Genomic DNA, 23359 nt, shown 5'->3' on the forward strand with positions numbered 1-23359 from the left:
TGTCTTTTTGTGACTGGGTTACCTCACTCAGGATGGTTTCTACTAGTTCCATCCATTTGCCTGCGAATTTCAAGATTCCATTGCTTCTTTCTGCTGAGTAGTACTCCATTGTGTAAATGTACCACATTTTCTCTATCCATTTTTCAGTTGAGGGGCATCTAGGTTGTTTCCAGGTTCTGGCAATTACAAATAATGCTGCTATAAACATAGTTGAACATATGTCCTTGATGTATGAATGTGCATTATTTGGGTATATGCCCAAGAGAGGAATTGCTGGATCTTGAGGTAGACTGATTCCCATTTTCCTGTGAAACTGCCATACTTATTTCCAAAGTGGTCTTACAAGTTTGCACTCCCACCAGCAATGGAGGAGTGTTCCTTTTTCTCCACATCCTCTCCAGCATAGATTGTCATTGTTGTTTTTGATTTTAGCCATTCTGAAAGGAGTAAGATGGTATCTCAGAGTGGTTTTGAGCTGCATTTCCCTGATGGATAAGGATGTTGAGCACTTTTTCAAGGGTCTTTCAGCCATTTTAGATTTCTCTGTTGAGAATTCTCTATTTAGTTCTGCACCCCACTTTTTAATTGCATTGTTTGGTGGTTTGGTGGATAGCTTCTTGAATTAATTGTATATTTTAGATATCAGGCCTCTGAAAGATGTGGGGTTGGTGAAGATCTTTTCCCATTCTGTGGGCTGTTCTTTTTGTCTTACTGACTGTGTCTTTTGCCTCACAGAAGCTTCTCTGTTTCAGGAGGTCCCATTTATTAATAGGAGATCTCAGTGTCTGTGCTACTGGAGTTATGTTCAGGAAGCCGTCTTCTGTACCAATTAGTTCAAGAGTATCTCCCACTTTCTCTTCTAGGAGGTTCAATGTAGCTGGATTTATCTTGAGGTCTTTGATCCATTTGGACTTAAGTTTTGTGCATGGTGATAGATATGGATCTATCTGCAATCATCTGCATGTCTGAATCCAGTTGTGCCAGCACCGTTTGTTGAAGATGCTTTCTTTTTTCCTTTGTATAAATTTAGCGTTTTTGTCAAAAAGCAGGTGTTGGTAGGTGTGTGGGTTAATATCAGGATTTTCAATTTGATTCCATCAGTCTATCAGTCTACTTTTATGCTAATCCCAAGCTGTTTTCAGGACTATGGCTCTACAATAGAGCTTGAAGTCAGGGATGGTGATGCTTCCAGAAGTTCCTTTATTGTACAGGGTTGTTTTGGTTATATGGGATTTTTGTTTTTCCATAGAAAGCTAAGTATATATTTCAAACATATAAAAGTAATGAGATATTAAAATATTGAATAGTAAAACATAAATTGAATGAGATATGAAAAACAAACTTATTTTACAAATAAATTTTTTGACCTATTATATATGTAAAGTGACTATGGTTTTAAGTAGTCTGATACATTAAAATGTTAGTTTTACAAAGGATACTGTCATGCTTATGTGTCACCTTTACAAAAGAGATAGTGCATTAGCTTTATCTTGATTTCAGCTCAGCATCTGCATATTAATTATGGCAACCTTACAATGACCATTGACCCTTTTTTTTTCAGTGATATCCAATAAACCCAGAGCATCGTATGGGGATACTCATGACCTGTACCACTGAACTGTATATTTAGCCTTTGAGAATAATTAATACATTTTATAGGAATGATTCACAATCACTCAACTATTGTCTAAACTATATTTTAGTTTGTAACAACAGGATCTTCACATTTCACAAAACCCTAAATATTTACTTTCATTTTTTGAGTGCTTTTCTATTTCTTTTAAATTTTTATATTAGAAAGAAAATTATTCTACATGTCAATCCCAGGTCCCTCTCCCTCCCCTCCTCTGCTGACCCCTCAACTAACACCCTACCTATCCTATACACTTTCTGCTCCCCAGGAATGGTGAGGCCTTCCATGGGGAGTCTTTAATATCTGTCATATTCTTTGGGATAGGCCTAGGCCAACCTACTTGTGTGTAGGCTCAGGGAGTATCCTTCCATCTGGGATGGGCTCCTAAAGTCCATTCCTATGGTAGTGATAGGTACTGAGCCACTACAAGAGGCCCCATAGTTTTCCAAGGTCTCCTCACTGACACCCACATTCAGGGGGTCAGTCCCATGGCTAGTTTCCCAGCTATCAGTCTGGGGACCAAGAGTTTTCTTTGTTGAGGTCAGCTGTTTCTGTGGGTTTCACCAGCCTGGTAAGGACCCCTTTGCTCATCTGTCCTCCTTCTCTGCATCTGGATAGCAGTTCAGTTCAAGGTTTAGCTGTGGGTGTCTGCTTAACTTCCACCAGCTGCTGGATGAAGGTAATAAGATGGCATATGAATTAGTCATCAATCTCATTATCAGGAGAGGGCATTTAAAGTAGCCTTTCCTCTGTTGCTTAGATGGTTAGTTGGTTTCATCTTTGTAGCTCTCCAGACATTTCCCTTGCGCTTGATTTCTCTTTGAACTTATAATGTCTCCTTCTATTATATTATCTCTTATCTTGCTCTCTTCTGTTTTTCCCTCAACTCAATCTCCCTGACCCATCATGTTTTCCTCACCCCTCATCTTCCCCACTTCTCATTCTCGTAGTTCCCTCCTCTCCCCTCCCCCCATGCTCCCAGTTTGCTCAGGAGATCTTGTCACATTCCCCTTCTCCAGGGGACCATGTATGTCCCTCTTAGGGTCCTCCTTGTTTACCATCCTCTCCCCGGCAGCCTGGGCTGCAGGCTGGCAATCCTTTACTCTATGTCTAAAATCTACATATGAGTGAGTACATACAATGCATGTCTTTTGTGACTGGGTTACCTTGCTCAGAATGGTTTCTTCTATTTCCATCCATTTGCCTGTGAATTTCAAGATTCCATTGCTTATTTTTTTTTCCGCTGAATAGTACTCCATTGTGTAAATGTACCACATTTTCTCTATCCATTCTTCAGTTGAGGGGCATCTAGGTTGTTTATAGGTTCTGGCTATTACAAATAATGCTGCTAGGAACATAGTTGAACATATGTCCTTGTTGTAGGAATGTGCTTCTTTGGGGTATATGCCTAAGAGTGGAATTGCTGGATCTTTTGGGAGACTCATCCCCATTTTCCTGAAGAATCACCATACAGATTTCCAAAGTGGCTGTATGAGTTGGCCCTCCCACCAGCAGTGGAGGAGTGTTCCCCTTTCTCAACAACCTCTCCAGCATAAACTGTCATTGATGTTTTTGTTTTAGCTATTCTGAAAGGTGTAAGATGGTATCTCAGAGTTGTTTTGAGTTGCATTTCCCAATAGCTAAGGATGTTGAACACTGTCTTATGTGTCCTTTAGCCATTTTAGATTCTGTCATTGAAAATTGTCTATTTAGTTCTGTACTCCACTTTTTAATTGGATTATTTGGTGTTTTGGAGACTACCTTCTTGATTTCTTTGAAAACTTTGGAGATCAGCCTTCTGTCAGATTTGGGGTTGGTGAATATCTTTTCCCAATCCCTGGGCTGTCATTTTCTCTTGTTGACTGTGTCCTTAGAGAAGCCTTAGAGAAGTTTCGCAGTTTCAGGATGTCTCATTTATTAGTTGTGGATCTCAGTGTCTGTGCTACTGGTGTTAGGATCAGGAAGCAGTCTCCTGTACCAATTAATCCAAGGGTATTTCCCACTTTGTCTTTTAATAGGTTCAATGTGCCTGGATTCATGTTGAGTTCTTTGATCCATTTGGAGTTAAGTTTTATGCAACGTAATAGACTTGGATCTATCTGCAATCTTCTACATGTCAGCATCCATTTATGCCAGCACCATTTGCTGAAGATGCTCTCTTTTTTCCATCATATAAATTTAGCTTGTTTGTCAAATATCAGGTCTTCCTAAGTGTACGGATTAATATCAGGCTTTTCAACTCTATTCCATTTGTCTTCCTGTCTATTTTTGTGCCAATACCAAGCTGTTTTCAGGACTATAGCTGTGTAATTGGGCTTGAAGTCAGGGATGGTGATGCCTCCAGAAGTTCCTTTATTGTACATGTATGTTTTGGCTATCCTGGGACTTTTGTTTTTCCATATAAAGTTGAGAATTGTTTTTCCAAGGTCTGAGAAAAATTGTGCTGGGATTTTGATGGGGATTGCATTGAATCTGTAGATTGCTTTTTGCAAGATTGCCATTTTTATTATGTTGATCCTACCTATCCAAGAGCATGGGAGATCTTTCCATTTTCTAATAACTTCTTTAATTTCTTTCTTTAGAGACTCAAAATTCTTATGGTACAGGTCTTTCACTTTTTTGGTTAGCATTACCCCAAGGTATTTTATGTTGTTTCTGGCAATTGTAAAGGGTGATGTTTCTCAGATTTCTTTCTCAGCACATTTATCATTCATATATAGTAGGGTTACTGATGTTTTTTGAGTTAATCTTGTATCCTGCCATTTTGCTGAAGGTGTTTATCAGCTGTAAGAGTTCCCTAGTAGAATTTGTGGTTTACTTATGTAGACTATCATATCATCTGTAAACAGTAATTTTTGTAAATGAAACTAAACCGTACCTTTTACTGACTTATTGCACACTTAGACTCAAGTTGTATTTACTTATTTCATGTTTCTGTTTATATAGTTTTGGAGACAGAATTTTCTACATTATTCCAGGTTTTATCTGAAACTCATTGCACTTTACAGAAAACCATCACCTTGCAATCCTTCTACCTCAGCCTTCTTACTGCTATGACTAGAGTTATGTGTGACCACAAAGGACTACAGACAATATAAATAAGTTGAACAGAGTAAATTGAACTATTGATGGGACATTGATATCTTCAAAAGTATCCTTTTAGTAATGAGCAGGTGAATTGAGAACCCATTTTTTTTTAAATCATTGATGCTTTGGGAGCAAATATAAATCAAAGTGAGAAGGTAGATTACCATACACCAGGCATTTTTCATATACAACCCAGGGACATTTTCAAATAGATCTATAAATTAACTTCACCCCAACTGGAAACAAGTTCCAGAGAAATCCCCATTTCTGATACTTGGTATTTGTGGAAATGAACAATGTATAGGTATAATCTCCCCAATATCACACAAATGTCCTGAATCAGTAATATACATGATAGAAATTTCCACTCTTTGCTTTTAGTTTACATACATGCTCAATTTATATTTTCAACTATTGATATATTTAATCTGGACACAACTACCTTCTAAATTCAAAAGAAAAGCCCTGTTGATTGTGGCTGAAATTTTACTATTTCCTCAAGTGCAGTGATACTCTGTTTTTCAAAAACAATTTATCTTTTTCACTTAATTATAAAGTGGTGTCAGAAGTGGGATGACTCCATGTCCCAAAGTTTCCAGAGAAAGAAGTAAACCTGCCACCACAGCCTGCCCTGTCAGGCCACTGAGAGGCATCAGAGCAGCTTCCATATGCTCGTGCCGTCCCAGCGCTTCTGGGGTTTAGACTCGGCACTCCCAAGATGATAAAGACAGATCCAAATAAAGAAAAACCTCTAAAGGTTTACACTAGGAAGCAGAGGCAGGTGGATTTCCACAGAGAAACCTTGTCTCAAAAAAACAAAAAAAACAAAAACAAAAAAAACAAAAACAAAACAAAACAAAAAACAAAAACAAAAAAGCCACCTAGAGATGAAAAAATACACAGAGAATCTGGATGCTAAATGCCATACTGTTGTCTTTAAATTGTTTGATTGCTGAGGAAAGAATTACTGCTGTGTATTCATTTGGGCCTAACTAGGGCAGGTGGCTGGCATAAAGCACACACGTGGTGGTAGGGCTCAGGCAGCTTTTGGCAGAAAGATTTAGCGTAACAAAAAGTGATCAGGTAAAATTCATGATAGCTTAGCCATTTTTATCTTACACAAATGAATTTCTGAAACAGATATTTAGTAAGTTGTTTAACTACACAGCCTCCATTCATACTATGATGAATGTAAAAATCATTGACTTCATTAGTATACTGTTACATTTAAGATATGAGCAGTGTACCTGATTTGAATATTTCAATATTTATTATAAATATTTAGGTGGAATGTGTAGTGATTTAAGTGAGAAAGGCCCCCATAGCATCATATGTTTGATTACTTGGTTTCCATTTACTGAAATTGTTTGGGAAAATTAGGGGGTGTGTTCTTGATGGAGTGGTTATGGTCTTAGTGGAAAAGATGTGTTATAGTGCAGGCTTTGAATTTTCAAAAACCCAATCCAGGCTCCACCTTGCCTGAAACTTGTGGATCAGATGTCATCTAGCAGCTACTGCTCCCGGCCCATGTCCACCTGCTTAATGCTCCCTACCATTTCATTTATTGACTAATTGATACTCTGAAAGTGTAATGAGCCCCAACAAAATGCCTTTTTTATAAATTACCTACGTCATGTTCTTTCATCACAACAATAGAAATACTAACTAGTTAGTGAAACTAAAAGCCATTTTAGAGGGTGGGAGTGCTGATCAAAATAGAGTGCTTACTGAGGAGCAGGGGTGACTTGGTAGGTTTGATCCAGTACATTGAAAACAAATGCAGTAAGGGAGAAGGGAACTGTGATTGTCATGTAATTCAATCTCATTTGTAATTAAAATATATAAAAAATAGAAAACTAAAAAAAAAGAAATACAAGTTCAAAAAAGAGCGATGGGCAAATCTCAGGGGAGATGATAGCATTATATATATTTCTACATTTTCAAAATCTTTGAGTAAAGTATAAAATAAGTTTAAATGGAATCCTATGGGATATTACTCTTAAAAATCAACAAACAAAACAAAAGTAGCCAAGACAAAAGTTTTCCCTTATGAGATGAAGGTCAATGGGAGATGGGAGTTCAATAATGGCATAAGTACAGTACATGTACCAATCCCTAAGAGAAAGTCCTACCTTATTCCCCTATGAGATAAAGATATATCATGGTCTAGCATTCAAAAGAAACCACCTCATTTCCTTTTGTATAATGGGCATCTGTGCTCTGAAAAGAGACTGAAGATTCTACTGTGGGTTAACAGGCAAGTACAACATAGAAATAAAGTACATAAAATCTTCTGTTCTGTCATCCAGTGGCAAGAGTAAACACAAGAATAGCTGTTTTATTTTGATGTACTGCTTCGGAGAATTAAGGATTCATACTATACTTTATGAGTATTTTTCAGATAGTATTCCAAGAAATATGAGAAATTAGTTTTGTGCCTCAGATTCTTAGAATCCAAGAAACACCAAGTCTTCTGGCTCAATATCATCCTTTTGGATAGCAAGGGTAGGTAATAAAAAGAGACAGCACTGTTTTCACTCTGAATTATGGGAAAGTAAGTTTAAAAATATTTTTGAGTTCATGATATGATAAATAACATCATTTTATTCTCCCACAAAACTCTCCCATATAAACCCCTCATGCTCTTTTTCAAATACATTGCCTATTTTTTTCATTATTTGCATATATATCCATGCAAGTATATTATTATAAATAAATAAGCACAATCTGCTCAGTCTATATGTTATTTGTAAATATGTTTTGAAATCTATGTTAATGTTTGTCTTTTATGTAATTGCTTTCTTGAGACATCCCTGAAACTGAAGTAAATAATTGTTTTGAACAATTTATTTATTGTGAGATGTCCAAAGTGAAGCTAAATGATATAGGCCTCTCCTCCATACAGATTTGCTTTTATGTGTTTGGGGTAAATATAAAATACATAAAGCAAGAAGACAGTTATAAAATGTAATCAATTCAGACTCAAGTATATAGCAAAACATTATTAAGCATTATTAACATTTGAACACTGGGTCTTTAGAAATTAATATCATTTTGTAATTGAATCATTTTACACTTTGGTTAGCATCACTTCTTTGTCTTCCATAGATTCAAACAACAAGTTGAGTGATTTAGGCATTTGCAGTGTGTGTGTCACATGTATGGAAGAAAAACACTTGTGAATTCTCTGTGGCACTTTATTTCCACTGTTTCTTTTCTATCTCCACAGATTCTCTTAGAGAAGAATGGTTCTGACAAACAGCTCTCTGGTAACAGAATTCATTCTCTTGGGTTTAACAGACAACCCTGACTTACAAATACCCCTGTTCTTAGTTTTTCTGGTAATATATATTATCACTGCCTTGGGGAATTTGACTTTGATCCTTCTAACTATGCTGAACTCTCACCTTCATACCCCCATGTACTTTTTCCTCTTTAACTTGTCCTTCATAGACCTCTGTTATTCTTCTGTTGTTACACCCAAAATGCTGATGAACTTTGTACTAGAGAAGAATATTATTGGTTTTGCAGGATGCATGACTCAACTCTATTTCTTTTGCTTTTTTGTCATCTCTGAATGTTATGTCCTGACAGCAATGGCCTATGATCGCTATGTGGCTATCTGCAATCCACTCATGTATAATGTTGTCATGTCCCCTAAGGTCTGTTCCTATCTTATGCTTGGCTCATATTTGATGGGGATTTTTGATGCCATGATCCACACTGGATGCATCCTGAGACTGACCTTCTGTGATGGGAACATCATCAACCACTACTTCTGTGATCTCCTGCCTTTGATGAAGCTCTCCTGCACCAGTACCTATGTCAATGAGATAGAGATTTTCATTGTAGGAGGGAAAGATATTACTGTGCCTGGCATTGTTGTATTTATTTCTTATGGCTTCATTCTTTCTAGTATCCTGCAAATAAGGTCTACCGCAGGAAGGTCCAAAGCCTTCAACACTTGCAGTTCTCACATAATCGCTGTTTCCCTGTTTTATGGATCCTGTGCATTTATGTACCTAAAACCCTCCTCAGTTGGATCTCTGGATGAAGGAAAAGTATCTTCTGTATTCTATACCATTGTGGTCCCCATGATGAACCCTTTAATCTACAGCTTAAGGAACAAAGATGTTAAAATTGCCCTGAAGAAAACTCTGAACAAGAGAAAGTTTTAATGAGAGCCATACTGTCTATGTGACAAAAGACACAATTCCAAGACAGTCAAGGTGTCGTCCCTGCTTCATTATTTTGGCATGTTTTCTTTGTTTTCACACAATTGTCATGTGCTCTTTGGGTATTTAAAAATTTTAAGAGCAATATTTATTAATTAAAGACCTTTTCATGTTATTCAGGTATTTGTTCTGAAAATCAAAAATAAAAAATGGTCTGTCAGTGATTAGATAAAATAACAAATGTTACTGAGCATTGCTACACAGAACAGAATTATGCAGTGAGAGTTCAGCTCATACTTCAGGGACCAACCATCAGAGATTGCTCATCTCTTAAAGGACAAACCTCGTTTATCAAGGCAAGGAGGAATCTTGTTACCAGAGATGCATATCTTAACCTTATCTGCAAGACAATACTGCCTTCTGAATGTGCCAGCTATCTCCCTTGCAGATTCTTGTGTGAAGAGATTTTTTTCCCTCACATTACAGCTTGGGGATTCTTCCCACAGGGCTATAGGGTGTGGACATGCTTCATAACTATATCTATTTGTCTCACACTCTTTACACCCTGAGTTGTTCTCTTAGCTCACTTTCACCTTAGAGCAAGTTCAAACTAAACTAAAGTCTTTTTTAAAAAAGAAACTTTTACAGCTTGCACAAGGTCAGAGTCATGGATGTCTGCCAATGTTACTAAGAAAAGCATGATAATTCTTCACTTGCCAGTCTACTAACAATAGGTCTGTGTCTTAAAGTTATATTTGGACACTGTGCCCTCCCTGTCTGGTTGTGGTTTTGCTCCTATGGCCTTGTGCCCTTATGTTGCCATGGTAAAGGGCTCAGCTCCTCATCTCTTGCTCTAGGAATGTGCATTTGACCAAGGAAGAAATTTCTTTATCACTTCAAGACTTCTGAAATAAAACAGTTTTTTAGAACAGAAGAAGCTAGAATTAGAAACATAGAGAAGTCAGAGGTAGAACAGGATTATTAGAATAGAAATGTAATAATAAAGAGTACATAAAGAGTATGACCCTCCGATTGTGTGTGAATTTGCTGTAGAAATATTTTACCCCCTCCTTTGCTTCTGAGAAGCATTTCACCTCTCGAATGCTGGGTAGGGGCTGGAACACCTCTCATAGCCCTTATACATATTTTGACATTTTGAAATTCAGCATAAGCAATCCACTCGTCTATTATGTCAGTCTCTTGTCACTTTTAAATCTTTGATTTACACTTCGGAAAAACCATCCAGTTATCCATCTGAAACCAATTTCACTTTTCAACCCTGGGTAGGGGCTAGAGCAGGTCTCTTATTCTTTACAGAGAATGGCACTGGACAATTCTGCTCAATTATATCTCTTTGAAATGACTGCTTCCTTTTGCAGTTCTTTCTCCACTGATGAAATACAACTCAGAACATTCCTTTGTCACATTAGACATATTTATATTGTCAGGATGTATGATCATATTTTGATGATAAATTATATATGTATATATGATGAGTAATATAAAGTTTAATGACATTATTAATCCTTAGTGTAATAAATTTCATTAAATAACAAATCCATAGCAATCTATTAATCTTGATTACAAGTCCAGCACTTTTTAATATGGACTCATGTACTACATTTTTACAATATAATTACACTAGTCAGAATATATAATATCATTTCCGATTTAGAATTTGGATATGGTTTCATCCTGAATATAATGCTAATTTGCAGCATTTGGTTCTTCTTTCTTTTAACTTTTCTTTCTAGTACTCCTTTTGTTTGTTTAGAAAACAAGTAAATATCCCTCCCTTTTTTGAGGAGAAGGAAGAGGAGGAGGAGGAGGAGGACGAGGAGGAGGACGAGGAGGAGGAGGATGCATTTTCTTGCTAGTGCAGCTGGGAAAGATTGCCTGAAATCTGGAGCTGGTATTTCTTGCCAGAGGATTTTTGAAATGTTTTCTGAGATTTATTGATCTGTCGACAGTACTTTTCGCTGTGATTTCTTTTTGAATGACTGATTATTTCATTTTCTGAGTTTTTGTTAGGTGCTTTGTTTTCTCTCACTGGTGGTGTTGTAAGTGTGTCATGCTGTTTTAAGGGAGGTTCTGAAACCTCTTTGGGTTCTTAGCCTCAGAAAGTAAATTAATGACAGACTGAAAAGAAAAATTTAAGACTATTTTTAGAGTTAAAGAAAAACAAAAACCTAAAAAAAAAAGCCAGAGATAACAACCTTTAAGTCTCATCAGCTGTGTGGTAGAGAAGAATGGAGAAGAGAAGGGAAAGCAAGCCATGTTGTTTAAGTCATATTGAAGTTCAGACACATGGCAGGGAGGGAGTTCTAGAGAAAGAGTAAACAAGAAACCTCCAAACTTTGGGGAAAGCTAAAGCTTGAGGGAAAGCATGTTCAGAAAAGAGACAGAAAGATTAAAACGAGAAGTCATATTTTCTGAATAATTTAGAAAAGTTGACAGACTTGTGAATCTACATGGCTATGGCACAGTAAGCTACTGCACTAGGAGTGAGCATCTGGGAGGGACTAGCCTAGTATCTCATTAAAAGACTAATTATTTTACCCACTCTTTTGTATGCTTATGTTGGACCTCCTTCCTAGCAGTGGTCTCTTGGCAGGTGACTGACCTGGCTAAACTGTGAGGTCTCAAACTAAGACAAATACTCTACTCTCTTGACCAGAAAGTTTTTTGGTATTGTACTTTTAAGAATTTTTTGAATGGGCTTTACTTCTACCCAACAATGTGGTTTGTTGTTGTTGTGTTTTGTGTATATAATGGAATAGGTATATGTTCCATTTTAATTTTCCCTTTTGTTTATTTTGTTATGTTTCATGGGATTCTTTTTACAGGGTATTCTTCATTAGTAATTGTTTTCTGCTGCTATATAGTTAAGAAAGAGAAATGGCTGCATATCCTGTAATGTGTCTCCTACAGTCCTGGGGTAGACTTTACATAGGAGACACTTGGACACATCACTTGTGTCTCTGATAAGACTCAGGTACCAAGAATTTAGACTTTGATTGGAGGGAAATGTAGTCAGGGATGGTTTCTAGCTAGGATATAAATGATGGTAGGAGGCTGTGAAATGAGGAATAATGAGGAAAGGAAGAGCAGGGCATGCATTATGAATGAGACAGAAATTATATAGTTTGAAGTTATGAGAGGTAGTAGAGAGACTATTGTAGTTGCATAAATGAAGAAAATAATATTTTAGTGTAGAATGATAGTCAGAAATTCATTTCTGCTGAGGTAAAAGTTACTTACTAATTATAGTACAAAATTACCAGTAGTTTCCTGGAAAGTACAGAAAAAATTTTAAGTATAAATTTCAAAGTGACAAAAATTAATAATCACATGAGATAGAAGACATTATATCTGTATTTCTTCATATAGTTATGGTATATATTCTCCATCCCTGAACTGTTGTTTGTATCAGCATCCACAAAGGAAGGGTGGAGTGCTCTGTTAGGTTAGTGGTGCCCTTCTAGAGAAAGATTTCTCTGTATGTAGACAACGTTGAGCCAGAATTCTCTGACCAGTATCTACCTGCTTCCAAGAAAACTACAACTTTTTCCCCAGTGAACAGGGAATGAATACTAGACCAGTAGGTTTTCTCACAGTGTGTGGCTATACTGCTCATCTAGTAATATTGTGTGGTTCAGCACATGTTCTACACTCCCCTGGATACTTCCCATGTGCAGCTTGCATCCAGCAACAGCTGTCTCAAGTTCACATCGCCAGGCTGTACTTAGACTGCATATTCTTTTTTTAAAGAAAAAATATATTTATTCTTCTAATGATCATTTCTAATGGCATTTTTCTTTGTGAATTTATTATTCCAATTGGTATAAGCTTCCTTCTTCCTGAAATATTTTAACTTTTATTATGGTGTGAGGACTTTGGAGATATGTTCTTTCAGAATTTGTTATTTTGAAATGTTACTTTTTAAATTCTCTTTGGGCATTAGAATTCAAAGTTGACAAGTTCTTTGTTTCCTTTGTCCCTTACAGACCGAAAATCCATTACTTTATTGCTCAAATTGTTCCAAGTAAGAAATCCATCATCTTTAGTTTTGTTCCTTTGTATGTCTCATTTTCTCTAGAAGCGTTCATAAATTTCTCTATGATAGTTATATTGCTGGCACACTTTGGTGTCATTGTCTTCATGCTTCTTATGCTTTGAATTTATTAGCTACTTGTATATGTATAATCATTGTTTCATCAAAGTTCAAAATATTTTTGGCCATTTTTATTTAAACCTTTCCCATGTAATCCCCCCTTCTTAGGCACTCTAGCTACACACACAGGTTAGGCTACCTGTTTTAACCCAGATCATTGACATTCTGCTTGTTGAAAATAGCTTTTCCTCCGTATTTTATTTTATATAAATTCTATCACGTCTTCACATTCACTAATCTTTATTCTGCAGTATCTACTGCCATTGTTTCTCAGCAGTCTGTTTCAGTACAAATATTGTAGCTTTATTCTCAAGATATTTTATTGAAGCTTTTCTATATGTTCCAAGTTTCTTTAATTTTTGAATCTTGGGCTCAAGAACTATTAGCAGACACCCACAGCTAAGCACTGAGCCGAACTCCTGGAATCCAGTTGCAGAGAGGGAGAAGTGATGTGCAAAAGGGTCAAGACCAGGCTGGGGAAACCCACAGAAACATCTGACCTGAACAAGGAGGAACTCATGGACCCCAGACTAACATCTGAGAAATCATCACAGAACTGAACCAGACCTCCTGAACATGTGTGTCAGTTAAGAGGCCTGTGCAATCTATGAGGCCTCTGCTAGTGGATGGGTATTTATCCCTAGTATACAAATGGATTTTTCGAGCCCACTCCCCATAGAGGGATACTCTCAGCCTAGACACATGGAAGAGGGTCTAGGCCCTGCCCCAAATGATGTGACAGACTTTGAAGATCCCCCATGGAGTACCTCACTCTTCCTGGGGAGCAAAAAGGGGATGCAATGGGGGTCAGTGGGGGAAATGGGAGTATGGAAGGGAGAGAGAACTGGGATTTATATGTAAAATAAGGTTGTTTCTAATTTAAATTTAAAAAAACAAAGAAAAAAAAGAAAGTATGTAGCACTTATACAAGGCTAGAAATTGGGGCCTTTAAATCATGAAAACCTGGAAAACCTCCTACTTGATAGATTATTGAATACAATATTCAGAAAGGTCTCCCCTCAGTGGTGCTACATAATTATTCCTAAATTAAATTCAGCTCTGGTCTTGCTGCATACTCTCATCCAGTCTGATATCAATACTTGCTTTTAAACCATCAGGATATTCTGTTTATGAATCTTCTCATGCTGATTCTTTGAGCAGTTTGCTCCTGGTGATAATTGACTGTGGTCAGTGAGGTGGCTTCAACAGTTTGTGGCCTGGGAACAGCATCAGTGGTGGCAGTCAGGGACCTGTGAGGCAGCTCAAGTTTACTCATGGGAGAAGTTCATTGGTGTTTACCGTGATGCTGGTCAGTCTATGGAAGAATGTGGGTAGCAGCACAGAAGAGTGGCACAGCAAGTCCTTCTCCTTCATTTAACTATGTTTATCTTCTCATGGCTTTTATCTCTCCATCTTTTATGGTTAATCCTCATCTCTTTATTTCTATGGATTTCTCTGTTCTAGACAAGAGAGTAAAATTGTATGCTATTTTGTCCTTCCTATTTGCCTTCCTTCTCTTAGTGTATATGTTTGTGAGATCTACCCACTGTTTATCCATGGCTAAATAACACACTCTAGAGAGGATTTAGCACATTTTGTTTACCCATATAGTAGTTAATATATAGTAGGGTTAAGTTTATACAAAATGAACCTCATTTGTGTGTTTTTTGGGGGTGTGATTTTGTTTCATTTGTTGTATTTTGGGATTCTTTGTTTTATTGGTTTTCTTGTTTTTGTTTTATGAAAAAAAACATAAAGTTTGAATTTCTGAAGTGAAGAGGATCAAAGAGGAGTTGGGGGAGTAAAAATAAATGCTGAAAATAAATTATATGAAAAATATTTCAGTAAAAATTTGAAAACAACTATTAGTGACTTATGAATAATTCTCTAATAAATACACATATAAACCTAGCCAGCCTTAATACATGGGGAGGTGCTTAGTAGTCCTGAAACTTGACATGCCATGTTGTTTTGATATCCATGGGAGACCTGCACTTTCTTTAACAGTAGGAGTGGATTGAAGGGAAGAGGAGGGGAATGGGGCAGGGACTGGGAACAGAGGAGGGAGGGGGGCTATGGCTGAGATTTAAAATAAATAAATAAATAAATAAATAAATAAATAAATAAATAAATGCACATATAGTTCTGAAGATTCCTAAGGCAATTTGAGGTTTATTTATTATTTTCTCTTTTTGAGATTACTATGTAGCTCTTACTTTGTAGCACTGGATGATCATAAACTCACTAAGGTTTTAATGTAATTTTACTTACACTTCCTGGTCTGCTTTGCCTAAGGAAATTTTCAAAATTTATGTTCTTCTTTTTCTTTTTGAGTTAATAGAAAAAGGGAAGGTTGCAGAACTCCTTCAGATTAGTCATTTTACAGAGTGAAGATGGCCTTGTGGACCCAGGTCTGCATCTCTGATATATGTTCAATGGCATTTTTAAAAATAGTGGGAAAGTTATTTTGCTTTTGTTGAAGACAAACTGAGTTTACTTTACATACCACAATTTAGAAATTATCTGTGTTTTGGATGCATGCCCAGAAGAGAGATGGCTAGATCACCTGGTAGACACCCTTTTAGTTCCTGAAGAACCTCCATTTTGCTGTTCATCATGGCTTCACCAACTCATTTCCCATGGGATATATGCCAGTGAATGGATAACTTGTCCTTAGATTTGTTCAGTACATGCAGTGTGCATGAATGAATATTATAACTCTGATTAATGGTGGACTAATATTAAGAAAATCTATACCTTTCTTGACAATTAATAAAGAGAACATAATGTTGCTGAAGGCACTTTAATGGCTACACTATTGCTACTCATCTTAATTATTGAGGTTCACTGTTTCTTTGTATGCTAAACAGGAAGACATGTTCAAAAATATAATTTAAAGAGAGGTTCAATAGGGACAACCTTTATGCTGGCTAATTTTTATGTGACTTTGACCTAGACTAGGTTAATCTGGGAAAGCAATACATCAGTTGAGAAAATGGCTCCATAAGATTTTTTTGTGGGGCATTTTTGTGGTTGGTGATTATTTTTATTAATTAATTTTTTAATTTAAATCAAAAACAATATTATTTTGCATATCAATCCCAGTTCCCCTTCCCTCCAGTCTTCCAGCTCCCCCCACCATCTCCACATCCATTCCTCAGAGAGGAATCAAATTCTGTCACAGAAATTCCCAGGAATCCACAAGGATGACCCCCAGCTAAGAACATAAACAATGTTGGAGATACCTTAAATGCCCTTCCCCTATAATGAGACTGATGACTACCTTAAATGCCATTATAGAGCCTTCATCCAGTAGCTGATAGAAGCAAAAGCAGAGATTCACTGCTAAGTACTTGCTCAGGGTTCGTCCTGTATCAACCCCATGCTACAGAGGCTGGCTGTTCTGGACCGATGTCTTTGGGAGCTTTAATTGGAACCATCTGAACAGCCCCGGGTCCATCCCAGAGTGTGGACCTGGGAACTCCTAGCTGCCTCACAGTGTTAAGGACAAGAGAGACCCATCTTGCCATCTCAGGAGTGCCATACCAAATCCAGTAGATTCTGTGTGACAAGTTCAACAGACTGAGGCGATAACTTCAAAAGAAGGAGGTATCCTGGAAATGGTTGTGGAACTCTCAGCTGGAGAAAAATATTGGGCTGTGATTCTTGTGGCAATTTCTATTTGTTCTTCTATTCCTTTTTTCCCCAAATTAACAAAATGTTCCTAAATGCCTATGCTGACTTTTTAAACAAAAGAAATAGATAAGAAATCATCCCCTGAGATGGGGTCACTAGCTATGACCTCATCTGAGGAAAAACCAGCACTTTCCAAATCATTCACGTCATTCACATATGTACATATAGTAAAAATCTTCCCAACAATAAAATTTCATATGGGTGTAGCGGGCTTAAGTATCTAGTAATGAAAACTTTTAATAAGAGTTAAAATAGCTCAATACTTCAAAAACTCACAAGAACTAGGTAATAGCTGTTAAACAATAAATGACCATAAAATATATTAATTTGATTTAAGAAAAATGTAGTTAGCCTTGGATGATCCTACATTAATCAAGGACACTCCTATGTTTTGAATAATCAAGAACAATTTTATTTTTGATTAACGCTGGATGACTCTATGTTTTGGATTTCTGCATCACTGTGCCAATTAGCAATAATGTCATATGTTTGGGTTTGCTTAACAAAAACATCCTCTAATAAAATATCTCTATGAAAAGCCTTGTTTGAGAACTGCAAAGTATATTCAGATTCAGACTGCCTCTGTGTTTGTTTCTGTTTGTCACCGCCGAATCCTTAGCCACCCATTCTTTGAGGACCCTCATCCCAGGGACTCCCATACCTGGTTGGGGTGGTCTGTGGCACAGGAGGGCTCTCAACCATCCTCCAGACTGGAGTTCACGGTTTATTTAAGCATCCTCTTAAATAGCTTTCCGTCAGTGAGGGTGATAGCAAAAGACATCTATTATCATGTATAAAGCTGATATCAAATATTTCTTTTAATCCTAGAGGCACCCCTAAAACTGCTTGTCCTCACCAGTCTCTCACCAGTCCCTAGCCCTTAGAATAGGTGTGGGCCCACCCAGGGGCTATGCCTGTTGTTATGCAAACTAAGAGAAATTCTCCACTGAGCCCAACCCATCCTGTGGTAACCAGCTGCCATCTAAAAGACAATGTGAGATTTGGGCTCCTGGAATCAAGCTGACATTTGTACCCCAACATATCATAATGGATCTTTTTTTGAGCCCCAACAAGGACTGAGCTGAACCTCTGGAATCCAGTTGTAGAGAGGGAGGAGTGATGAGCAAAGGGGTCAAGATCATGTTGGGGAAATGCACAGAGACAGCTGATCTGAGCAAGTGGGAGTTCAGAGACTCTAGACTGACAGCTGAGGAACCTGCATAAGACTGAACTAGGTCCCCTGAACTTGGGTGTCAGTTGGGAGGCTTGGGCAGTCTATGGAGTCTCTGGCAGTGGAACCAGTATTTATCCCTAGTGCATGAACTGGCTATTTGGAGCCCATTCTGTGTGGAGGTATACTCTCTCGGTCTAGCTACAGTGGAGAGGGCCTCAGTCCTGCCCCAAATGATGTGATAGACTTTGATGATGATGTTGTTAAAGGGCCTAGAGCACTATTCGGTGAGGCCACCAATGGGCAGGCTGTCCTGACTTCTCTAACAAGATAGGGTGCACAAGCCAATGTTCTTCCAGGGCGGCTGCTTCAGCCCTTGCCACCAGGTTTCTTCTTATGTTGTTGTACTAAATCCCTTTAGCTATGGATTGTGCTGTAGAGATACAAAATGAAACCTTTTTCTTCTCATGTGACCTTTGGTCATGATATTCTACTACACCAATAGAAGCTTAGGTAAGACATGATTGGAAAACACTACTCCCAGAAAAAAAAAAAAAAAAACAAAAAAAAATATTGTTGCCAGTTGTGCATTACTTCCTTATGATTCATGGTTCGATATACAATAAAGGGCATTGTAGTTGGCCTTGCTGGCCAACTAAGACTAGATCCTATTGATTAAGGCACCATACACTTTAAGGATAGGATACAGAGAAATCAAGCTGGAACTGAGCTGGAAACATCTACCCTTTTGGCTAGCTTTTGTGATGGCAGAATATGTCAGGCAAGATGCTGAGAGAGAAAAGTTATCAACATTCTTACCCAATATGATCCCTAAAAGCTATAATATATTCCTGCCAGACATGATGTACTCATTAGTCCAATAGTAGCACGACTGTTCTAGAAGTACCCAACTGTTATATATTTGAGGTTTACTTCACAGAAGCCCATGGGAAGAGTGGCTATAAATTCTAGTAGGAACCTACAAACTAATTATGTTTAGCTAATTAACAAGGCTTTAAATTGTAGTTTTAAAATGCATGCTTCTATCAATAAATTTGATTCTCCTAGACTTAGATAGAGAAGTTATACTTAGTAGTGAATGGCAGAGTTAATGCAGAGGCCCACAAAACTGGTTGAAGTATTGAGAATGGGTGAGAGTTGAACTTGAGTGTTCATCTCTAACTGGGATATCTATGTTATGCCCTTGTCTCAAAAAACACCACAGTAGAGAGTCAAGAGAGTATGTATGGTCAAAGGATGGGAGGCATGATATGAAATGTTATCATCAGGATATGACATAACCATTGCATTCATGAACTTACAGTAACTATGGTGACTCCAACATGACCTGCACAAGATTGACACATCATCATTCCATTAGATGACAGGGGACACCATGAGAACCCACCACTTCCTGAAGAATTATTGGTAGTTACTGGCTGCTAGAGGAGTAATTTCTTCCAGTGGTGTAGCTACCAGTAATTTTTCCATGTTCTAGTAATCAACCCCTTCCCATGATCATATGAGCAACCCTAAGAAAATTTAGTTAGTCACAAACAAAATTGAGAACAAGTAGACAAATAACATGAAAATAGGACATGGACTTGTTGGAACAAGAACAATTCAGTGGAACTGGAAGTAGAATAAGAGTAGGTAATGAGGGTGAAAAATCACCAAGATATTTTATAACCATGTGAAATTATCAAAGAATGACCGATCAAAATACCAAAACCATATTTAATCCCCATCTATTTAGGTTTGTCACTTCTATCAAAATGTGCAGATTGTGAGCAGATCTAAAGCATATTCAAATGTGTACATGGATATAGATATTGACCCACATTTTTAGAATATAAAAAAATGAAACACTAAGTCAATGTCTGAATGATTTGTCACATAGTGATATTAACTCTAAATTTTTTTTTTTTCGAGACAGGGTTTCTCTGTGTAGCTTTGGAGCCTATCCTGACACTCGCTCTGGAGACCAGGCTGGCCTCCAACTCACAGATATCTGCCTGCCTCTGCTTCCCGAGTTCTGGGATTAAAGGTGTGTGCCACTAACGCCTGGCTCATTAACTCTAATTTTTATACACCTAATTTAATTAAATCATTTAGCTAGACAGGCATAAGCAGCTTCCAGACCATTGGTGATGAACCACTCATTAAAAGACAACTCTCACAAAGAAACTGCCTGTAAGCATATCAACTAATAAAAGCTTCTCTGACTATGGGAAGTTTGGAATGTTGCTGATCTGATAGCCTAGCTACAATATCTTTGGGGCTATCTTCAGCCCCCCAAAGAACCATCACTTGCCCACCTCTGTATCAGACCTAACAGCCTTATAAACTTAAAAATCCCTGGGATGTATTAACTTGACAAAACTCAATTCTCTAACAATGAAAGGGCTAAAAATGCCAGCAGTCCTCTGCCTGCACTTATAATCTAATTAATGTTACTATCAAAGTACTTTTAAAATGCCTTGAATTATAACTCTATGAATTCATATACTCTATGAACCTGCTTCCACATTATAAAATTGTATTTGCTAACACCCAAATATTTCTTTACAGGCTCTGATCATTCATACTTGGCTGCAAAGTAAAATATCTCTTGTTCCCTTAAACATACACTCATACTTCACAATACAGAAATGGCATTCTGTAGGCCCCAAAGTACAAAGTATTTACTAGCTGGATCCTTTGAGAAAAAACAAAGAAATTTGATGAATTTTAATTTTGTATGTTAAGTATTCTTTGACTCAATTTTTAATTTATTTTCTTTTTTTTAATACTGATGTGATGTTCCTGTGTTATGGTCGCATTGGATAGTCCAGGATGTCCTGAGAGTGCTGAGGCTGGCCATGCTGACCTGACACTCAGTCTTCTGGCCCTCAACCTCTTGAAAGTTAGCATTACAGTATAGTGTCAATGTACTTTATGGGATTTTAATATATTTTATCCACCATTCTGAAATGTTGAGAGGACCTGGGTGACCATATGCAACCTCTCAAAAAATATTCAGATGATGAGAGTGTCAAGTTTCCAAGTACACAGACTGAGAATAACATTAAAAAGTAGAGTGATTGTTAGATCAAGATTCATGGAGACATGTTGGAAAGGAAAGAAACAGACAAACATATACAGAAGCACAAGTTTTCCTTTAACCAGAACAACCCAGGGGCCACAGTCTCTCTGTGAGAGTAGTGACTGCTGACACACTGCACAGGGGCACTGAGGATTTTATGCAGTGGAAAGGGGTTGTGATGGAAGATTCCATCTGCAGGTCTTTTCCCAGCAGTGCCAAAGTGTTATGTACACATGGACAGAAGCTCCATTGATCCTCCCAGTCCTCAGTTGTCATTAGTGAACTCAACTTTCCTGTCTAGAGATTCACTGGCCACCTGAGGCTTTTAGTCATTAACCCTTCAGTGACAGTGTCCTAGATCCTTTCCTCTGCACCCGAGATGTTATAAGCATCTGACTTAATCTATCCCTCCCATTTGAAGGCTAATTACATAGGAAGGGTTAGAGAGAGCAGCTCAGTGGTTCAGAACTTGTCTCACCTACATGCAAACTTCCACAGAGATATATCAAATAAACAAACCTACAAAAACAAGCAGAAAAATATTTAAAAATATATTTGTAAGAAAGTCTTGCAAGAATACCTGGAGCATGCTATGACATACAAGGGGAAATCTTTACATCTGGGTTTGAGAAATTCTGGGGCTAGACTCTATGAAATATTAAGAATATGATTACAAAATTGATAAATAACCAGGATAATCGATTTCCCTGAAGAGAAGATAGCTGAAAGATGGGAGTTCAATATTGGCTCAAATATGGAGAATGCATAATCCCGAAAGAGAAGGGTGTGCCTGAATGAAATAAAGTCCCCAAGGAAGTAAAGACCCATCTTGGGTATGCATCTAAATGCCATCGCCTCATCTCCCTTTTGTTTCTGCATTACGTTTCCTGACAAGAAGCTAATAAACACTCTGTCTTATTTATATAAGACAATTTATAATTGTCTTTATGCAATTAATCTCAGATGTCTGGTGTTTCTTTAAGAGTAAAGGATGATTAAAATGTAAGCAGTTTAATTTTTTATTTTCCTTTATGACTACAATTTTTAAATATAAACAGAAATTCAAAAAGGTGTCCAGATTAGTTTTATGCAGCATCATTTTAGAATAAAAGGAACCAGTGCTTCAGGGCCTGATACTATTTTTCTTGAATAGTAGGAACATGAATCAATGAAAGGAGTCCACAAGATTTCTCACTTCCGTAAGGTAAGTTTCAAAATCTATTTATACTAAAATCTCAGATTGTATTGAACACATTTAGTGAAAAATAAGTAATATGTAAAAGGAGCTATGATGTATAATACTCTTTTGACCACATATTCTTGGTGATGTTACCCAGAATCGAGGCCAATTCACATACGCCTCTCCTCTATGTTGATACATATTTATGTGTTGTGTAAGTAAACCTTTAATGAGAAGATAGCTGAAGGTGAATTTTCTTACTAAATCACAATTAATTGATGTTAATATGTGGAACATTAAATTTTCTAAACCCTTTTTATTTTTCAAATTTGAACTTTCTTCCTTGGCACCTTTTCCTCTCCCACTAGTTCCAGCAACCAACATTCTTCTGTCCCTTTATGTGGATACATAAATATTAATAGAGGAGATGATGCAGTAGTTCTTCTAAAGAGAGGTTTTTATGTTGTTATTTTTGCATTTTCATAGTGGTTTTCTATCAAAATGATTCCAACAACAATTAATACGTATTTTTTTATTATGAGCAGCTTTAAGGTTCAAGAGAAATTCAGAGAAAAATCTCCTAGATATACAAATAGGAACAGTGAGAATCAGTAGACATGAAAATTTCTGTGTTTCATTCAATATGCTGCATTTCCATAACACATTGCAATTTCTCTAGGTTTATGAATTTTTTTGACACTGGCTGTATCATAACCAATCACAGACTCAATTTCTTCTGCTTATGATTCTAGGTATTCTGAAGGCCAATCTGGATATAGGTTACCACCATATTGCTAAAACTTTTTCCTATATCAAAAACAGCCAACAAAGAAAGGATTAGAAGAGAGGACAAGTAGGTCTGTGTGAATCAGATTTGCCTTTTGCTCTGGAATTTTCAAGGAGTCAAATTAGCATATTAGGTTACTGGGCTAAGCTCTGAGGTATATTAGTGAAGCTCTTTACTGTATTTAACCTTGAGATGCTAATTGAAGGAGACAATTTTGTTGTTTATCATGGTAGTTCATAAGGTGGGCTCAAGACTTTGAAGTTGTGTTTTTTGACATTCAAATGAGAAACTGACATTTGAAGAGGAAGATGTGTCTTTAAATTCTTTTTCTGAAATATCACTTATTTTTCTGTCTCCACAAATTCTCAGAA

At 37.1% G+C, this 23359-nt stretch overlaps 1 protein-coding gene across 1 annotated transcript; it reads left to right on the forward strand.

The window, feature by feature from the left end:
• The first annotated feature begins 7965 nt into the window (after window positions 1-7965).
• LOC100761118 (olfactory receptor 8B3) lies at window positions 7966-8898 on the forward strand. Its single transcript, XM_027412246.1, has one exon. The coding sequence runs from the start codon at window positions 7966-7968 to the stop codon at window positions 8896-8898; it is 933 nt and encodes a 310-aa protein (XP_027268047.1).
• Window positions 8899-23359: the final 14461 nt, after the last annotated feature.

The sequence above is a fragment of the Cricetulus griseus genome, chromosome 4, assembly GCF_003668045.3.
Source record: "Cricetulus griseus strain 17A/GY chromosome 4, alternate assembly CriGri-PICRH-1.0, whole genome shotgun sequence".
NCBI lineage: Eukaryota > Metazoa > Chordata > Mammalia > Rodentia > Cricetidae > Cricetulus > Cricetulus griseus.